Source organism: Gobio gobio (assembly GCF_949357685.1).
Source record: "Gobio gobio genome assembly, chromosome: 24".
NCBI lineage: Eukaryota > Metazoa > Chordata > Actinopteri > Cypriniformes > Gobionidae > Gobio > Gobio gobio.
This window is the reverse complement of record NC_137120.1, coordinates 9,808,413-9,828,815: the sequence shown is the minus strand read 5'-3', so window position 1 is coordinate 9,828,815 and position 20,403 is coordinate 9,808,413. Positions and strand designations below refer to the sequence as shown.

At 38.2% G+C, this 20,403-nt stretch overlaps 2 protein-coding genes across 5 annotated transcripts in view; both read left to right on the top strand.

Moving 5' to 3' along the window:
- Nucleotides 1–20,403, top strand: part of LOC307120270 (uncharacterized protein) — a 911,732-nt gene that overhangs the window by 115,478 nt on the left and 775,851 nt on the right. The window lies entirely within an intron of this gene.
- On the top strand, nt 6,182–19,401 carry LOC307120299 (uncharacterized protein). Its single transcript, XM_079807279.1, has 5 exons — nt 6,182–6,339; nt 12,160–12,471; nt 13,963–14,301; nt 14,625–14,761; nt 18,859–19,401. The coding sequence occupies exons 1-5, from the start codon at nt 6,288–6,290 to the stop codon at nt 18,874–18,876; spliced, it is 858 nt and encodes a 285-aa protein (XP_079663405.1). The 5' UTR covers nt 6,182–6,287; the 3' UTR covers nt 18,877–19,401.

Here is a 20,403-nt window from a genome sequence, read left to right as displayed (position 1 = left end):
CTGTTATTTACAGTACCTACTGTTTACATTTGTATTTTGCACCGTACTTCTAACTGTAATATGCAATCACTTCCACTGCACTTTTACACTTTTTTTTCGAATAGCTTCTGTCCATAATTTATTGCACTACCTTAATCCACTGCCATATTCCTAATTTTAGCCTAACATATCATTGTATACCTCTATCTGTAAAATTCTGTTTATAGTAATAGCCATCTGTATATTATATTATATTCATAGTACATATCCACCTGTAAATTCTGTTTATAGTATTAACCATCTGTATATTATTCACTGTACATATTCACCTGTAAATTCTGTTTATAGTAATAACCATCTCTCTATTTATAGACATATTTATATATACTCAGTACATATCCATGTCCTGCACTTATGCAAACGTTGTATATCCTGCACTTGCTGCTATTGCACTTCTGGTTAGACCTAAACTGCATTTCGTTGCCTTGTACTTGTACTTGTGTAATGACAATAAAGTTGAATCTAATCTAATCTAATCTAAAAAATGTGGTTTTAAACTTTTGCAAACAGTTTGTAGGTGAGAGTGGCCTGGCCATGTGTGGGAAAGTCAGTGCATGTGTGTTTGTAGGTTAAGAGTGTCTTCCTGTCCTGCTTTTAATGAACCTCGCAGTTGATGCCCTCACAATACAGCTTTGCAGTCAAAAACAAGCAAAAACAGTCAAATTGGAGTCAGAGGTCAAACTAGGCTTTTACCCATCATGCATCTTTGATAACATACAGAGGTTGAAAGCTAAATAATACACCAGATGTTTTCCTGGCTGCTAGCTGTAAGAAGTAAATGACAGAGAGGAAATGTTCATCAGTCCTTTGCATTGTCTTTCAATTGCGTTCAAATCCATCAAGATATTTTTAAACAATAGTATTCATAAGCAAGTTGAAGAAAAAACTTAGATTGACAATAAGCAAATAACATATATGTACACAAATGTTTGGTTCTTTCCTGGCTTCAGTTGGCATCTCAGATACCGGTGATTTAACAGGTACAAGTTGGTCAACAAGTAAGCAATTTACAAGGTGTAGCAGATTTCTGTGAGTATGAATCCTTGATGCATAATTTCCTGAACTGACTCATTCATTTCCATGGAGTGGTACGGTCAGCACAGTTCAGTGCGCAATTTTTGCTATTTCCATTGTCAGAAGTTGTGAATGGTTCCCAAATTCCAAACCGTACCGTATCACTTTTTTGGCACCCTTCCATTAGGGTACCTAGCACAGTAGTCCCGTACTAAAGGGTGGAGCTAGACTCACTGCAGAACGTTGAATGGTTGACAGAGAATCGTCACTTGCATGTGCTTTTTTCAACTGTTTTTCCTTGCATCATCGGGCTTTGGCTCAAACAAAGCATGTCTTCTTCTTGTGACAACAGCCACACGCCGAGAAGCAAGAACAAGATGGGCTGTATGTCGTCCATTGTTGTTTACTGTGCCGCTTTCTTCTTCACGCGCAAATGACGTTGATCGCTACACCACGCCTATCATAAAGCAAGGAACACACCAAACATGACGCCGGCCAACTAGTAGCGATGAAAGCAGACTGCAGAGTTGACTCACGTCGGCAGCGTCTGGGTCCAAAGTTGCCCTAGCTGGCACACCAAGCAGACGCTCGACATCTGACGGCCAAGTAGCACGTCCATAGCACTTATGCTACACCTAATGCCAAAATGGCTTTGACCTTTAGGGACGGGGCTTCCGAGTTAGGGGGGCCATCCGGTATAGGTCAGAATGACCTTTGACCTTGTTGTTTCCCCTCCCCTATAATATATCATGTTTTGACAGAAGGTTTGAGTTTTTTTTAAGTTTTTGACAGAAGGTTTAGGGTTTTTTTGAAGATGGTATAATAATTCATGTTTTTGAAGTTTGTGACAGAAGGTTCGAGTTTTTTTTTAAGTTTGTGACAGAAGGTTGGTTTTTTTGAAGATGGTATAATAATTCATGTTTTTGAAGTTTGTGACAGAAGGTTCGAGTTTTTTTTTAAGTTTGTGACAGAAGGTTGGTTTTTTTGAAGATGGTATAATATATCATGTTTTGACAGAAGGTTTGAGTTTTTTGATGTCGCTGTAATCAGGATCTCCCTCCCACCCTCCACATTCCAGAGCCTGTGAAAACTGTGAAGTGTATCACACACAAACATTCTGTTCTTTTAAAATAATATAAATGAAAATATACCTCACAAAAGTTGAATGTTTATAAAATAGCTTACTAAAAAATCCAAATGTTTATAGCAGGGGTGGGCAACAGTTTTAGTCTGAGGGCCACAGTTACTTTGGCAAAGTAAACGGAGGGCCACACTTTGGACAATTGCAATTAAACATAGTTACATGATTAAATCGTACAAATTAATTAAATGCAGATATGTATAATGCTACAGTTACTTTTACTTTTGCCAGCCTATTTCAAGGCCTGATATTTTTGCTAGGCCTGTCTGACATAGTCTACTCTAAGGTTACAATAACTGGATTTACTTAAAAGGATTAATTTACACTACCCTGCATATTGTTCAACTGTCATTCATACCAGCTGTAGCTATTCAAGATCGAAAACTATTAACAAAACTGCAAATGTATGTGTGCAGGTTAGATTAACATACAGACTTCAGGCAATCTGGCTTGGAATTATCAAATTTAATTGGGGATAACTTCATCACTGAATGAAAAACATATTCATCTTATTTCACTTGTTATTATTCCTTTTTTTGTAATTTCTTTTTTTAACATATGTTGTTTAAATCTTTTATAAAATAGAACACAATTTAAGTGCAGATCAACGTCATCACACAAATGTTTGCTTGAAAGAATTAACAACATGGAATAGTCCTATGCGTCTCACAAAATGTAAATTTGATGTAGCTGTAATCTGTATCATCATCACCATCTACAGGACATGCATAAGAAATAGCAACATGAAACTGAACAATGTTGTTTAACTTTATACCATCAATGATCAATACACACTGATAACTAGCTTAATAAAAAGATAAGCCAGCGTCCCCAGTGAGTTTTTTCAAGGCGATTCCTATTTTAGATTGTTCCCCCTTAATGTTTCCATGGCGATGCGTCATATTTGTCACGTGACACCGCACCCACAATAACACTATTACAGATGCATCGCTTTTATTCCGAGAATCAGGGTCATCAGTTTCTCCCGAAATACTTGCAAGAAAGTGGCCGGTGAACTGTAACAAGAATAGAGTAGACTTAATAGTTACTTCCACTATGTTTGTCTGATATAATATCACTTCGGAAAAATTATATTTGAATAGATTGTTATTGCTGCTTCCACAGACATCAGTGTGTATTTTACAAACTCTAAATGTATTGTTTTACTCGTGCTAATGTCTATTGAAATGTCTGAAACCTAAAATAAACATTATGAGGTAGGAAAAAACTGCATAGTTGTGATATATGACAGCGCTGAGGCTGAGCTCGTCCGTCTCTGGCTCAGCGCCAACTAACGCGCAACAGCACAGTTTGAATCCGGCAGTCATGCGACGTCACTGAACATCCTAAATACCATGTGGGACCGTACTCTCAGGGGCACAGAAGTAAAAATCCCATATATGCGACCATAACGATCAAAAGCTTAAACATTTCATTTGTAATCCTGAATACAAAAATTCAACTTTCATCCAAATTGCCAGCACATCGAGCGCATCGCGGGGGCCGGATTGAAGCACTATGCGGGTCGGATCCGGCCCCCGGGCCGTATATTGCCCATGTATGGTTTATAGAGTTGCTTATGAAGATACATACTGCTTATGAAGCAATGCAATGTATGAAACAGGATTCACAATATATCATGTCTTTTGAAGCCGTAGGGGTGCTGCGTGTATGTGTGTGTGTGTGTGTGTGACAGGTTCAGGTAAATAACCATATACCGCTTTAGATCTCTCCTAATTTACTACCCAATTATAATCTTTTAGCAGCGTAGTACATCCGTAGGAGCTGGCTGCCTGTGACAGTCTCAAGTGAAAAAGCATCCAGTGAGGCCCCAAAGGTCATGGTCGAGTCATGAGATAATGTAATAAAATTCATAGTGCAATGGCTCCATCTATTGGACACAACAGTGTTTTTTCTCCAATATTTGCCATGATCAATAAATACAGGTGTGGGAAAAGCAAACTCATCATATATTTCTGGACAAACTTGACCACAGCATCTCAGTTCATCATCTCTTTCTAATCAAAAATGCAAAACTGTGTGTATTTTTTCTCTATATTTAATGCTATGATGTTAGGCAATGATGCTTTAAACATGCAATGTGGTATCGGTGTGTTTTATCAGCTATAACTAAAATCTGCTATTCATACAGTTTTTAAACATGCATGCATTATTATTTAATTATGGCTGCATTATGCTATTGATTTTCATCTAAAAGTTTACATTTTTTAACCATATCACATTAAAATAACTGTTTTCCAGTAGTATTCTACTGCAATGATGTTTTAACTAAAACATAATTTGTGACAGACAAGTTATTAATTCAATGTAGGGTACTTTAGATTTCATTGTATTTAGACATCACGTCATTCATGTTTTTTTATTAAGACAGTTCCCAGTACGTCGGTTTAGCTTAGCAGCGCGTGCTACGTTGATAACTGCTCTTAAACCTGTATGATATCGTGTATCAAAACCAGTTTTGAATGTGTATCTGTTTCACAAGGCAGATCGATCTGTTTTTGATATATTGCTAGACTATTTTAAAGGTCCCGTTCTTCGTGATCCCACTGTTCAAACTTTAGTTAGTGTGTAATGTTGCTGTTAGAGCATAAATAATCCCTGTAAAATTATAAAGCTCAAAGTTCAATGCCAAGCGAGATATTTTATTTAACAGAAGTTCCCTTTCAAAGCGAACGGCCGGCTTGGACTACATCCCTCTACTTCCTTCTTTAATGACGTCAGTAGAACAGTAGAACAGTACATGGATACAACTTTAATGGATGTTATTGGTTACTTCAGTAACACAGAACTTCAAACTGCCTTGAAGAACAAGCGGAGGAGGAAGATGATGAAGATGATGCCGCCGCCGCTCCGTGTCTCTCCTGAGAGCTCATCTTTAAACTAATAAACTAAATTGTTTAGAAATTCTTTACAAACTTGTATAAACTTTATGCAAAGCAACGCAAAGGTTTTCCAATGTGTGCGCCACTGAGTGACCTCTATACTTCTAGGTCAGAGAGCACCTGTCCATCGAAAGCTCACTATCCAATCAGAGTAGATCACTGTTAAGCCCGCCCCCACGAGATGTTTGTGTCAAAACTGCAAGCGAAAAACTGCGAAGCGAAAGCGAAATCTGTGGCAATGAAAACGAATCTTTGAAAAACATTAACAAAGAATGAAGCATATTTGAATATCCTGTTAAATTTGTGTGACTGAGTTAATTTTTTTCATTTTCAATGTGTTTTTCTTCTTTTGTAATGGATATTTTTGATAGTTTCTGAAAAAGTTTTGTTCAGTTTTATAAAGTTTCGTTTCGTTTCATAAAGTTTCGTTCATTTTTTTTTTTAAACAAATCTAATTCCATAAACAGGACCCTCTGACCAACAACACACTCTTGACCCTCTCTGTCATTACCAGGAACTGACACATTTTTATTGATTGATTGATTAAGAAGTGATATTTCCATAGCCCTGACATAAATAAAGAAAGCTGCTTATTACAGTTACAAATTCTACCAGGAGAACATTGTGAATGTGTAACTTTGACAGACAGTATTACTGATTGAGTTTAGCTTAAAGTTTACTCTTTACCACTGTCAGTGAAATCTTAAATTCACCCAATAATAATATGTTCTCATTTCAGCTGGATATGTAATGTCTTATTTCTGTATTTTATTTCCACAAGACTGCTCTCACATTGCTCATGTTATATGAATTTCCCCATTTATGTGTACCTTGTTTGTTTCATTATTAAATAACTAAAGTAATAAACTATAATTTCAAACGGCTTTACAGTAGTCTTCACATTCTTTAGAATAATAAAATCAAGAATAGTTAGGAATATGCAATGTAATATAGCCTGCTATTGCTGTAAAATTATATTTATACGATTTTTTTCAAAACGGAATACTGCGGAAAGCCTTTCATATGCATAGCCTATGTGCAGGAAGCACCATTACGACATAATTGTTCTACTACATTCCATAGGGTGGCTCCCAGGTAGTGAAAGAACTGCGTCGCCATCGAAGCAGAAGAACACAGCGCTATTATGCATTAAAATCTGGATTCATTTTCTGAGGGGGGAAGTCGTGAAAATGAAGCTTCACTTTAATTTCCTCACTGTTATCGTGTTTTTACGCGACAATGGTAAGATTTGTTACAATCGCTCTTCCGGCGCTGTGGTGAGTCTGGTGACTGTAGGATTTAGGGTTTGTGTTGAGATTAGGTTGACAAGAGCATCACATAATTCGATGTCATAATAACCGATAAAAACGAACCTGACGGAGTTGAAACGAGTCCAGATCAGTTTTATTGGCGTGAAAATTGTGTTCTTGTCGATAATCAGGTCAAGTTTTTTGGCATAAAAAGTTGATATATTTTAGGGGAGAGCGAGGCACAAAGTAACATATTAAGAGTTAGTTGTAAAACCCGTTTTAAAACTTTCCACACGTGCCAGAATGACGAAACTCGAAAGTAAAATGTTCATCTGTTTTTGTTAGAACTATTCTGTTATATTCTTATGTAGTTAATTAATTCTATTGAGAAACCATGAGAAAGAAGTGCTAATGACTGAGAGCCAATGTTCAGAAATGCTTAATTATTATTATTTGTTGAACTATGCTGTATAACTGTGTTGCTGTGTTTGTTGTCAAACTTAAAAATGTGTTTATTTTTTGTTATTAAAAATGTCATTATTATATGAAAAAGTTAATTGTATTTTAGTTTGTCACAGATATTTTTTATTATTATATCAGATAACATGTTAAGCTGTCATACTCATAATGTACTCTACATGGGGCATGTTGTCACACGTCACTTCCATTCTTTCGGGGTAAATAAAAAAAAAAAGTAAACATTGTATTAATGAAACAAAACCACATAATGTACTAGACGTGTGAAATTAATGTGAGAAAAAAAAATACTCTGAACGCCAAGTGGATTTACACAAATTGAGAAAGTCCAAAAGTGTTACTTTGTGCCCCGCTCTCCCCTACATCAGTGCATAAATCAGTCCCTCCAGAAAAACGCGATTATGCGATCGCATGATTTAATGCATAATCAGCCAAAGTCCGCATATTTATGCGGTTTTCAAATACACCGCACTTTCGCCGCATAAATTGCCTATTTCCACATGCAAAATATGCAGGGCTAGCATGATTTCATAATCCCCGCATTTTTGTTGCAAAAAAAGTCATATATATTAGCAGAAAGTTGAAAAATGTTTGTTTACTTCACACGAGAGCCGCCATTTCCCCCTATTGCCATGGGAACGTTTTGAAGTGACGTAATTACTCGACGTGAACGTCATCGAAAAGCTGCAAACCCCGTGGAGAAACCATAGATATCGGTGAAACCATGATGAAGCGCAAATTCCCATTTGCCAACAAAAATAACAGCAAAAGACCACGCAAAGCAGTTTCCCGGTGTGTTGACCGATTTAAAAAAACAGCATCATGAAGCTTCGAAGCGTTATGAATCAGTGAGTCGATTCAGCGGTTTGGATCGCCAAAGTCACGGGCTGTGTTCGAAATCGCCCCCTATACCCTTACTTGGAAAGGGGAATAATAAAGTAACTAATAAGCATTTAATTAAAAAAAATAACAATAATATTTGTATATACCGTAGTAGGCCTATGTACTATGTACATACTTTATAGTAGGCTACTATTTATATTATGGGCGTCAGAAGCAAAAAAAAATGTCGGTGGGTCCTTTAACAGAAACATTTTACTGGAGTAGATGCAATTTACAAAAAATATACTTAAATATATCGGCTTGTTTAAACGTCTGGTTGAGTAAGACACACCTACGGAATACACAATCTTCATCAGCAGCAATAGTGTAGGGGTAACGCATGGCATTAAGATTTGACGCAAATTGATCAGAGGTTCAAAGCCGCCTTTTACCAAACTCGCACTGATCCTTTTTTCCATCATATATCAGATCGGAAAGGAATTTATTTTCTATGAATATGAAGAAAATATTAGAAAAGTGAAAATAAAGCTACTAACGCGTTTAATCAGTGTTTATCAGGGTATGTAAACAGACGTGCTCAATAGGGCTCGGGCGTTGCGTTGCATTCTGGGACGTGGCGGCCATGTTGATGGCCTCGCGAATGTAAACATACAGCAAATCGAACGAGGAGAAGCAGAGTTGGGAGAAAGAAAAACTATGTTAAAATCCCGAAAAGGATGTGGAATTTACCGGGATACGTTAAATAGGGAAGCCAGGGACCGGTATATGGACAAAATTGGAACTATTAACGGTTTGGATTTATATGAAATTTGCAGTTCACAAATGGATGGGTTCAGGAGCTGCAGACCATGAAGCCTATGTAACGTTAACCTTTTACCTTGAAGCATTCCGCACCGTTCTGTGTTCTCGGGTTGCACTACTTGCAAATAAACACTGAAAAATATCTGATTGTGTGACACTTCTTGCTTTTGCACATTATACGGTTATTGCGATTGTGTGACACTTCTTGCTTTTGCACATTATATTGATTTAAGTATATTTATTTTGAAGATAGTGGGTATGGATGCAACAGACACTTATGGCTGTATTTAATGCACATTTATTTTATTTCAACGCTAGGGCTCATGTTTGTCAGAGCACAACATACATACACAATCTTATAGAGGAATGTCATGTCGTCCTTGCTTGGCAACACCATGTGAATCGGTACTTTATCTGACAAAATAGTGTACTTGTTGCGGACGGTTACAATCACCCTTTCCACGTGAATTCGGAGGTGGGCATTTTTTCTTGTGCTCCCCACATCTCTTGCATCAGCTGACAGCGTTCTTTTGTGAAAGCAGGATCTTTACCTCGGCACACATAAGTCCCACACTGTCCTTTATGTCAAAGCCGCGATCAGCCAACACCATATCCCCAGGTAACAGTTTGTCTTACAAGCGCGATCCAAGCGAGCCGACGACTCTTTGTTACCTCGGATACTTGGTCTCCGTGGTTGCGTCTCCAAGCAGGAAAGAGGTGGAAAGTTAATCCATTTTCGAACTTTTTCCCATGGCGATTATGTGATCTAGTGTTACACCCCACAATGCAGCAACGGTTTACCATAGTTTCCAATAATAACGCCAAATTAAGACACACGACTGAGAGGGAGCACGTCTATAAACAGTGCGCAGTAGTCCGAGTAGCAGCAAATGAGGCCATCAACATGGCCGCCACGCACAGTAATGACGTCATACGCCCGAGCCCTATTAGAGACGATACAAGTGAGTGCGCCCAATATCATTGGTCTTAAAAAGTGTGTGAGTCGATGCCATCTCCTGGCGAAACGCGGGAATTCATTCAATGCACGGCGCGACTCTCACAGTGCATTATGGGTATTCTCTAGCCGTCGAGCATACATCGGTTGCAAACTCGTTATTGTGGTGCATTGTGGGATTGTATGAGTGCACTTAATAACGTCCACTATGGTTTCGGACACCACTAAATGGCTGTTCCCTCAAATAGTGCCCACAGCTGAATCAATCATCCAGCCATCTTCCGAACCGCACTGGTCCAGCCCAATATCATGCATACAGGTATAAATGATCCTTTTTAAGATGATTATTATATTGTTTGATTAAGGTTACATGCTAGTTTCCATAGCAGAGTTCAGGATAAATCTTTTCATTATTACTGGAGCTGCCAAACAGCAAGCACAAACTGCAAAAACGGCTGCCTTTCCGGCGACTTAGTGTCCGAAATCACTCACTCGTTTTCGAAGTGGACTATATCAGTGGACTAATGTAGGGAATAGTGAATGAGGGTATAGGGGGCGATTTCGGAAACAGCCACGTATTTCAGCAGTTTGACACGCGATCCGAATCATGAATCGACTCACTGATTCATAACTGTTGAAAAGGCTCACTAAGTTAATTCTTATTGGTGGGTTGTGAATGATTGACAGTCATAACTTAGTCCCGCCCCCAGAGTTTGACGCAACTTTTTATGTTTCACGTGAAAGCTGTGGAGGGTTCGCGTGTATTCAAGCCATAGAAGAGTGTGCGTAACTTTAAAAGTAAGTTTAATTTCGACATATACCGTCTTTAACCTTGCTTATATTGCTATTTGTTGTATTATGTGTTGGAACGTTCTGATGTTGAGTGTTTTCGGAATTCCGTGAAGCTAATGTTAGCGGTATGACTGTGTGCATCTTTGCACGTGTTTTCCGATGCGCGCTGTATAAGTGAAATAATCATAACGACTCATATTTTTCCATATGTTTACTTTAGTGTTTACAATTTACACATGTTATTAAGCCATATTTATGTAGATTGTGAAGATTACACTCGATTGAGATACGGTTAGTAGAAGACGATAGTCACATGTTTATTTATCGTCAGCTGTTTACATTTCTGGCCGTATCCTCACGTGTTTATTCTTTGAGTAAAATGTTTATCATTTATTACTGTAAACTGATTATTTATATTTCTGTTTTTATTATAGAAACCACACTCACATACCCCTAAAATGTTCATGCAATGCTCTGAGTATGTTGATGGCTTGATCCTACTATTAAAACAGTGATTGGACTTTGGACTTTTGTGCATTCTTACCGATGCCCCGTGATGATCCCAACTAAGTCAGAACCAGTCAATACAGTCCATAAACCTATTTAACAATAACGCTTCGAAGCTTCATGATGCAGTGTTTTGAAATCGGTCCAAATTGAGCCATGTGTTTATTAAAGGGTTAGTTCACCCAAAAATGAAAATTTATGAAATAATCATACAATGCGACGACAATAGTTTTTGTGCGCAAAAAAAAATCAAAATAACACCTTTATCCAACTTGTTCTTGTCTTCCGTGTGCGCCTCCACGACGCATGCGCGAGAATATGACGCAGATCCGGCGTTCGGACATATGACCCAGAAGCTATTTGTTTACGAGCAGAGGAAGACGCGCGTGTCTAAGCTGTTGGATTCTACATTGATCGTGCTTTAGGTCTCGGCGTAGTGCTCAAAATGGAGCTTAAGTGTGTATTTCATCGATTCCCGAACACCGGCGCTACGTCATATTCTCGCGCATGCGTCGTGGAGGCGCACACGGAAGACAAGAACAAGTTGGATAAAGGTGTTATTTTGATTTTTTTTTGCGCACAAAAACTATTGTCGTCGCATTGTATGATTATTGTAGAGCCACTGTGGTGAGATAGACTTTGTAACGACGTTTTAAGTGCCTTTCATGGATCTTGGAAGTGTCAATGTACTGAATGCCAATGGAGGCCTGTGTGAAGCCTTTCTCAGCCATCAGCTTTCAACTAAAATATCTTCATTTGTGTTCCGAATATGAACGGAGGTCTTACGGGTGTCCAACGACATGAGGGTGAGTAATTAATGACAGAATTTTCATTTTTGGGTGAACTAACCCTTTAAGGTCTTCAATAAAACAAGATGAGAACTTAAATATTTAATTTAAAATATTAGCTTTTTTTCTCTTTTTCATCAAACCGCAGTTCTTGCAAGTTTTATCTCATAAAATTGCATAAATATCCCGCATTTTTCATCGCATAAATATCCCGAATTTTTCATCGCATTTTTTAAGAAAACGTGCCGCATAATCAAGGATTTTTGCCCGCAACAATCACAAAAAAAAGCTGCATTTTTCTGGAAGGACTGATAAACTGATCAAATGTAGATGTATTGCGAGTCGCTTTGGATAAAAGATTCTGCCAAATGAATAATATGTAGCTAATGTATCCAAAAATATGGAAATAATATGAATTAGGATGTGTAGCCTATTTATTGTGTGTTGAGTAAGATAATTCATGAGACTTGTGTGTGTTTGTCTGATGAGTGAATGTGTAAATAATAATGATCTTCTGCTGTTTGCTTGCATGTTACATTATTAGTCCAGATTTATTTCTTTACTCACAATCTTTATGATCTGTAGATAAACATTTTCACAGCACTATTGTATATTTTTCCTTGTCTTATGTTAGATGTTTCTTCTCCAGGTATGTCTGGTGTTGATACCAACAAAGTGTTAGTGACGGACGGAGATTCAGTCACTCTAAACACTGATGTTAAAGCAGACCAACAAGAAAATATTAAATGGTATTTTAATAAAATTCGTATCGCTGAAATCACTGGAGATCAGAGTCAGATCTGTGCAGATGATCAGTGTAAAGAGAGATTCAGAGACAGACTGAAGCTGGATCATCAGACTGGATCTCTGACCATCACAAACACCACAAACACAGACTCTGGACTCTATAAACTACTGATCAACAGCAGCAGTGACACAATCTTCAATGTTACGGTCAATGGTGAGTCAAGAATGTAAGTTTAAATGCAATTTATATGCATTTAAAGCACATTGTTTATGTGTTTCTTGATTTTTCTTTAGTGATTTTCAGAATCAATATTTTAGCGTTTATATAAAATGAGACAAATCTGATATTGTAATCTTATGTCTGTTATTTAAGAGTTGAAATCGTTCTTTAAATGCTGATCTAACAGCAGAAGACACTACACTGCTTTACAATGAGCCCTTATTAGAACTATTGCTATATTCTATACTTTCATGAATTCTATTGATGTTCAGAAATTATGTTTTGATTATTATTACGTTTGTAATACTATGCTTTATAGCTGTTTTGCAGTGTTTGTTATCAAACAAAAAATATATATTTAAAAATCCCATAATTTTATATAAAAGAGCTGATAATTGTATTTTATTGACTATAAATTGACAAACATTTTGTTGATTATATCAGATAACATTTTAAGCTGTCATATGCTCATGTTACATTGTACCCCGCCTACGGGGCATGTTGTCACATTTCACTTACATTCTTTCGGGGTAAATCAAGAAAAAAAAAAAGTATACACTGTATTAATGAAACAAAACCACATAATGTACTAGACGTGTGAAATTAATGTGGGAAAAAATAAATACTCTGAACCTCAAGTGTATTAACACGGTTACGATCTAGGTTCTTAAATCGCAACAAACAAAGGGAGACGGCTTTGTTTTGTTATGCACACAACCCCTGCATAAATAATAAGATTTATTTAATTAACATAATAAAACATGAAGTGTCAAGTATTCAGTTTACATGTTAGTCAGCGTGTGAGTGTAAGTAGGAAATGCAAATGCAATCAGTCCAACCAAACACAACCAAAAGGAAAGTCGAAATCAATACAGTGAAGATGACTCCACGTGAACTCCAATGCGGCTGTGGTCTCCCTCCAACTCCCACATAACGTCAGATCTCAGGCACTCTTATGATGAGGGAACGGCGAACAATAACCCTCGCTGCCAAGCCCAACTTGCTTCGCTCGCGCGCTCTCCATCAGTTGCTCTCATGCTCCGTTTGATCCAGTCCCTCTTAAAGGAACCTTATTAGGTTCAGGTGCGAAACCACACCCTCCATCAGCCAATCACCTGTAACTCAGGGATAAACAAATTCATGAAACCGTCACAACACAAACTAAGGAAGTCAAAAAGTGTTTGTGCCCCACTCTACTTTTGCTACTTGTCTACTTGTGCGAATGGGTCTTTGGTTTTAACATTTATTTATTCACAAGAATCTGCAGTTGAGTTCAGATGGAGCACCTAATCATGCAATCTCTGATCAGTTCTATTATTATTATTATGTTTAAATGAGGATTTAATGTAAAATAAGTATGTAGAATATGTTTATACGCACAAACCATGCATAAATGTTTCTTTTCCGATCGAAACACAAGAAAGGGCTTTCATCTTCTCAGTTTTCAGCGAAAGATCCTCCATCATCTGTGGGTTTGTGTTTCAGGTGTTTCTGCGGCTGAACGAGATAAAATGGAGAGAAAGTCAGTGATGGAGGGAGAATCTGTCACTTTAGATCCTGGTGACATAAAACAAAAAAGTAATTACATGATTACATGGTTTTTTAATGGCACTTGTATTGCTCAAATCACTGGAGATCCCAATACAACATGTACAGATGTTCAATGTAATCAAAGTAATGAGAGATTCAGAGACCGACTGAAGGTGAATCAGACTGGATCTCTGACCATCACAAACACCAGAAGCACAGACTCTGGAGAATATCAACTACAGATCAACAGCAGCAGATTCAGCATTATTAAGAGCTTCAGTGTTACTGTCACTGGTGAGTATATAATTCAGAAATTCAATGCATTTTCTTTTGAGGATTAAAAAACAAAACAAAAAAAGTTCCATTTTTTTTTTTAAATCAACCCATTAAGTGTTGGGTAGTGGACTGTTTTCCAGTTAACTAAAAAGTAAAGTAAAATGTTTTCCTGTCCACTCACAGTGATTTCAGGCTGTTTTAAAACAACAGAAGGCGCTATTAATCAATATCACAATGGCCATTATAATAAGCATCAACTATTTACAGTGTTATTTTACAACAGTCAAAAATATTAAGTACTGGATAGATTATTATTCTCTCTCTAGTAATAATCTCTTCAGCTGTTCCAGGTTCAGGTCTGTCTTCAGCTGCTGTAGCAGGAATATGTGCTGCTGTTGTTCTGCTGGTGTTTGCAGCTGCGGTTGGTGTTGGTGTGTTTTACTATCACCGCAGGAATCATACAGCAGTCCCACAGAATGTAAGTATTACATACAGCCGATTTAACAACATATGAGATTTACTGTGGAAAAAAAAACTCTAAAAGAACAGTGATATCAATATATTTTATATAATTATATAATTATAATTCTGGGTGTAACAAATGTACACTGTATATTTTTAACAGTACAGAAGGGGATATTCACAGGTGAGACGGTGTCAAAACAAAAACACTAATAACTCAAAACAAAACAAAATTCAGAGAGCAAGAGTCTTATTAGAAAACAGCAATACAACAGTTTTAGCATTTAAGAGGTGATATTGAAATCACAATACTTCAGGTTTATTTTTCTATCCACCTGTTTCTGAGGGGCACTACTGTAAAAAAGAACGTGAGTACAATTTACGACGAGGCGGCGGAGGTAGTATATATATTTTACTTTTTTTTGTTATCAGATGGCGCCACAAGGGTTAAGCGAAGGTTACTGTGAAGCAACATTTGCAACATGAATGACACACACTAAACATTTCAGTTTAGTACATTTATTGGTTAATTAATAATATCACAATACAATAAACAATACCATTTCCGTGTCCTTAATTGTCCTTCCTTACTTTACTGACCTTCCACAAAAGTGCTGCTACATGACTACAACAGCGTCCTGGCCCTAATACATGAACAACCCGCTGTCTGTACTTCACCTGTCACTGATGCTAGCACCCATGCCTTGTGACGGGATACGTGTAGGCTCAGGCTCGGCTCAATGTCCGCCCTTTAGATCGTTTCCGACAGATACTGATACGCCTCTGAGCTTTTCAAATTGCTCATCTCCTTACCATCACAGGCTACTGAATCTAGAAAATAGCTAAAAATGCTACCGTACGCGATACAAGGCCACTTCTTCACGTCATCCTCCCAACCAACTACCATGGAGGGTAAAGGTACTGTTGTTTCACCCTTTTGAAAGTTCGTTGAGGTTGTGTTCCCACATTATTAGCAAATTTGGATAGTTTGAATGACTGTCAACAGTTGAATGTCAATAAGCTATGTTTCCATCCACCCAGGGCCGTTTTTAGGCATAGGCAAACTAGGCGGTCGCCTAGGGCGCCATCAGTAGGGGGCGCCAATAAGAGCATATCTGGCACTAGATGTTTGTGTGTAAAGGGTGTCACAGCCACTCTAAAATGTTATTGCCGCCCCCCAATAGTTCCCCCACACTATTGGATCAGAGAACTGTCAATCTGACGATTCCTATATGCCATCAGATCAGAGTAGGCTACTGTCAAAAAAGTTCGCGATTGGAGCGCTCAACAACACCATTAGATCAATGAACCCGGTCAATGCTTTGGCAAGGTAACACTTTTTTTAACCATAAAATAAAGCTAAATTCAAACTAAAGGCCAATTAAAATAACAGGTACAAATCTGTATTTTGTTAGGGCAGTATTTGTGGCAGTCTAGAAATCCCGCTGTGAATGGGCAGATAGCATTGCTCGGTATGTTAGAGGCAAAATATAACACACTTACTTCAGCATTTTATGATTATCAGTTATATTTTGACTCTATAAAGCTTTCTTCTCTTAATTGCACCTCCAAAAGGTTTTTGCGCCAATGCATTGTTAAAAGAATCTGTGTTTTGTAATTGTCTCATATAAAACTTTAGCGGCCAATTTAAAAATGTTATAATAAAATGTGCAAATTCACAATATAAATACATCCTTTATTAAATCACGTTGACTAATTTAACGTATATTTACAGATGGTGTTGAATGCTGAATCGATTCATTCAGTTCTAATAGTGCTTAATGCAAGCAGTGTCACACACACAGAGGGCAAAGTGTTGCGTTATTTAAAGGGGAAGTTCACGCATCAATGAGTAACAAAAACCACACTGAATCAGTATTTATTCTTATTACTTTCATGTGAAATGTACTAATAACACATAATAATTATGTAGTTATGTCTGCGAACAATTTCTTAGCAACTAGGGAGTGCACAAATATAGGCTATATATATTAGAGGCCTAGGGCTATACAGGCATCTGGCTATTAATTTGAATCCTTATTAACAAATATATACAAATATAATTTGGTATGTATGTATTTGTTTATTAATACCAGTAATACCAATGTTGCTTTTTAAAATTTGACTGGGGGCACCAATAAAGATTTCGCCTAGGGCGTCAGAATGGCTATAAACGGCCCTGCATCCACCTATTTTTATGCACATTTTGGGATTTCCGCCAAGATGTACAAGATGTACAAACGATGCACTCGTTTAAGTCGGATACATTTTCTATCCGATACGAAAAAGTGCGCATAAACTACAATGGAAATGCATAAAGTCCCGCTTGTTTACTTCGAACCGGAAGACGCTCCCACTTTTGACGCAAGGCTTCATGGGGCGTAGGAAACTTGTGGATAGTACAGATGAAAGTTTGATGCAGTTTAAAGGCCAATTTTCACCACAAAGACAAACGGAACAAACATGGATTTAGAATGTAATGAAAAATAACCGATACAATGTTCATGTCATGTTCACACCACCCCAACAGACACCAACAAACTCGAGCACCCACGGAAAAACACGAGATATTCCCCATTCATTTTAACCAATAAAAATGAAAGATTGCAGCTTTCAGACACCTTTTTAATACTTTTTATGCACTTGTTTTATAGTTAATTTGAGGCAGTTTCAATGACGTTAAATGTCGAGAGCGCATTATTTTTTAACGTGACTATTGCATCCATTTAACAAATCGCGGATTTCTTTTACCAGCATACAACTTAATGGACAGGATGCACGCTTTCAAATATGGCTCTGCTCTCACTCAGATTTTATGCATGTGCGATTAAACTGTTCTCTTGCGAATATCTCCTTGCTTCTTCTCTAGAATTGTCTTCTGATTTGTTCAGAAACCTACCATTTTCACTACAGGGATAATTTACTAAGCACGCTGTAGTAATGTTCGTTCGTGTGGCAAGAAGGAAGCGGAAACCGGCGAACGTTCAACGATTTAAATAAAACAAATGAACACATAATGAAAGTCACCGACCCCTCACGGACGACTGCCGCGCACACACATAACAAAACGAAAACAAAACACAAATTTAAATCCAGGCCTGGTCCTCTCTCGTTCTTCACTGTCGTCACTCCTCCTTTATACTCCCGTCACTCCTCCGTGAGACACGAGTGGCGCCCATCCACGCTGATGAGCGCGGCCTCGTCCAGGTCTCACGGTCCCTCAGCCTCGCTGCTCGCCACATACCCCCAATGCCCTTTGCAGGCCGGGGGCACTCCCGAGACTGCATTCTACGGCTCGATCCTCCTCCGCCCCCTGGTGGCCAGCGGTGGCTCCACCTACTGAGGGCAGCCGGCAGCGAGTCCCTGTCCCGCTCTCCCTGCTCCTCCCCAACATGGCGGACGGCAGCAGGCTCCGGCTCAGGGCAAGCGCTGGTGACTCCTCCGCTCCCTCTAGGACGGCAGCCACCCCACCTCGACCCAGGGGCACGGCAGCGAGCTCTCCGTCCCACCGAATCCTCATTCGCTCCAGCACCACCGCCTCGGGCAGCCACTCGCAGTCTTCTCTTCCGCGCTGCCCAAACTCCTCAGCACCGCGATCCCCCTCAGCAGCGAGGGCTCTTCGACAGCATGTCCCTCCTTCCTCCCGGGCTTCGGCACCAATGTAGTAATGTTCGTTCGTGTGGGAAGAAGGAAGCGGAAACCGGCGAACGTTCAACAACTTAAATAAAACAAATGAACACAAACACACGCCCAGCAACTACACAGTCTTTGCAAAGGACTTGCCTCATCATCATGGCAACGGTTCATGTTTGTTGAAAAATCATTCCACACAAACGCCGATTGAACAGACAGACGATAGAAAACAAACCTCGACCAACGGCAACAAACACCGACAGGGGTATCACACTGATCCAACAAACTCTAACAGACGTGTTTGTTGGCATTTGTGTGTGCGGTGTGAATTGGCCTTAAGACACTGTGTTAAATATTTAGGAAATGAAAACCCCTGTACTAACAACAGGGAAAACAATTCCAAGTCTGTAGTGTTTTTGTAACTGAAACATTAATCCTCCTCATTACATTTACCTTCTGTGAATCTGTGTTTTCTTGCAGGATGATGATAACTTGTGATAACTCGCCACCTGATCCGAATGCCATTCCTTTGAGGAGGAGGACACGTCCTTGAATCAGACTCAGGCCGAGGCTGCTAAGCAGGACATTAACATTATTTATATAATTTTGGTACTTTCATCGAAAGGGATACTGAAGAGAATCTACTGAGACTGTCTGTGTTTTACTGGTGGTGTTGCTGTTACTGGTGTCAATATGTTCCTATGTTTATAGTTTAAACACTAACACAATCATTCACCTTCATCAGAAAACACTCTCCAGCAGCTACACTGGAAACAAAACCAGCTTTAATTAGCTTCGAAATATATTGATTCAGTTTAAAGCTGGTGCAACACTTTGCTGAGTGTATTTATTCTGTTCAGTGCCTGTAATGGACACAAACATGATACAGGCTGTGTTAAACGTTGTTACTCTGCCGTTAAACCTGAGAAATACTTGATGGAGGAGTGTTACAGCAATAATAACATATAAAACAATGCAGTTCAATTATGGTGAGTCTTCATACATTTGGTAGATAAATATATAAATATATATATATATATGTCCTGGTGAAATATGCAACAATAAGTCATTGAAGCTGTGAACAAACATCTGTGATATATTATGAGGTGCTGATTCGTTCATTTTATTTGTTGGCATGTGAGATTAAGACCTGAGAAACACATAGAGGATGATTTTATTTATGTCAGATAAATATTTAAAGAAAAGTAATTTAAGTGTCAAAGCTAATATTTGCTAAACTCCTTTACCACAGGTTTGATCATAAACCAATGAGAAGTGGATGTGAATATTGTAGTTTTCCTAACACTAAAGGTTTATTTTTTTATTTTTAATAAGCTGTTCGAGTTAGACAAATACTGAGTTTTTTTTTGGACTATGTCTGTGTTCCTTATCTCTACATCAGCAAAGGGAAAAAGTGCCTTGACGTAAAACCCACATAAATACTGTGTTTTCTTTTCTGAAACAAGGAAATGAACTTGAAAAATCTTTCTATGTTTATGTGATAAATATTATTAAAACATATGATTCATTCATAACAGCTGGAATCTGAGTGTCTCTAAAATATTTGTATGTTTGTGTTATCAGAAATAACAGCTGATCATTGAGTTATAAATAATTTTAAAACTGACGCACTATTGTAGTTGTCACGTCCTGTTATGCGATGATCGGTGGGCGGCTTATGCCTGTTATGACCTGTAGATGGCAACAGTGTATAATACACAAGAAAGTGAAAGTGACGTGATATTGTGTGCCATACTGGGAATTTGTGAAGGTGAAAAACGGTACCTATAGGAGTAAATGGTTCTCTAAGCAATAATGAAAAGCTAAAATTGATTGTTTAAGAAATAAAAAGGTGAAGAAGAAAAAAAATGTGTATCATGATCACGCCATGATGCAGGCAGTTTTAGTCTGACATAACATGTCAACTATTCAGTTTCTTTTTCGTGGATGTCAACTTTGTTATCGTAAGCATAGGCTATTGTAATCTGAAGAGCTAAAATTGGCTTTAATTGGCATAAACTGGCA

What these genes read in the sequence shown, in the direction of transcription:
- LOC307120299 (XM_079807279.1), top strand. Translation starts at nt 6,288, where the DNA reads ATGAAGCTTCACTTTAATTTCCTCACTGTTATCGTGTTTTTACGCGAC. An exon ending in CGTGTTTTTACGCGACAATG is followed by an intron (nt 6,340 to 12,159) that starts GTAAGATTTGTT and finishes TTTCTTCTCCAG; the next exon opens with GTATGTCTGGTGTTGATACC. An exon ending in CTTCAATGTTACGGTCAATG is followed by an intron (nt 12,472 to 13,962) that starts GTGAGTCAAGAA and finishes TTTGTGTTTCAG; the next exon opens with GTGTTTCTGCGGCTGAACGA.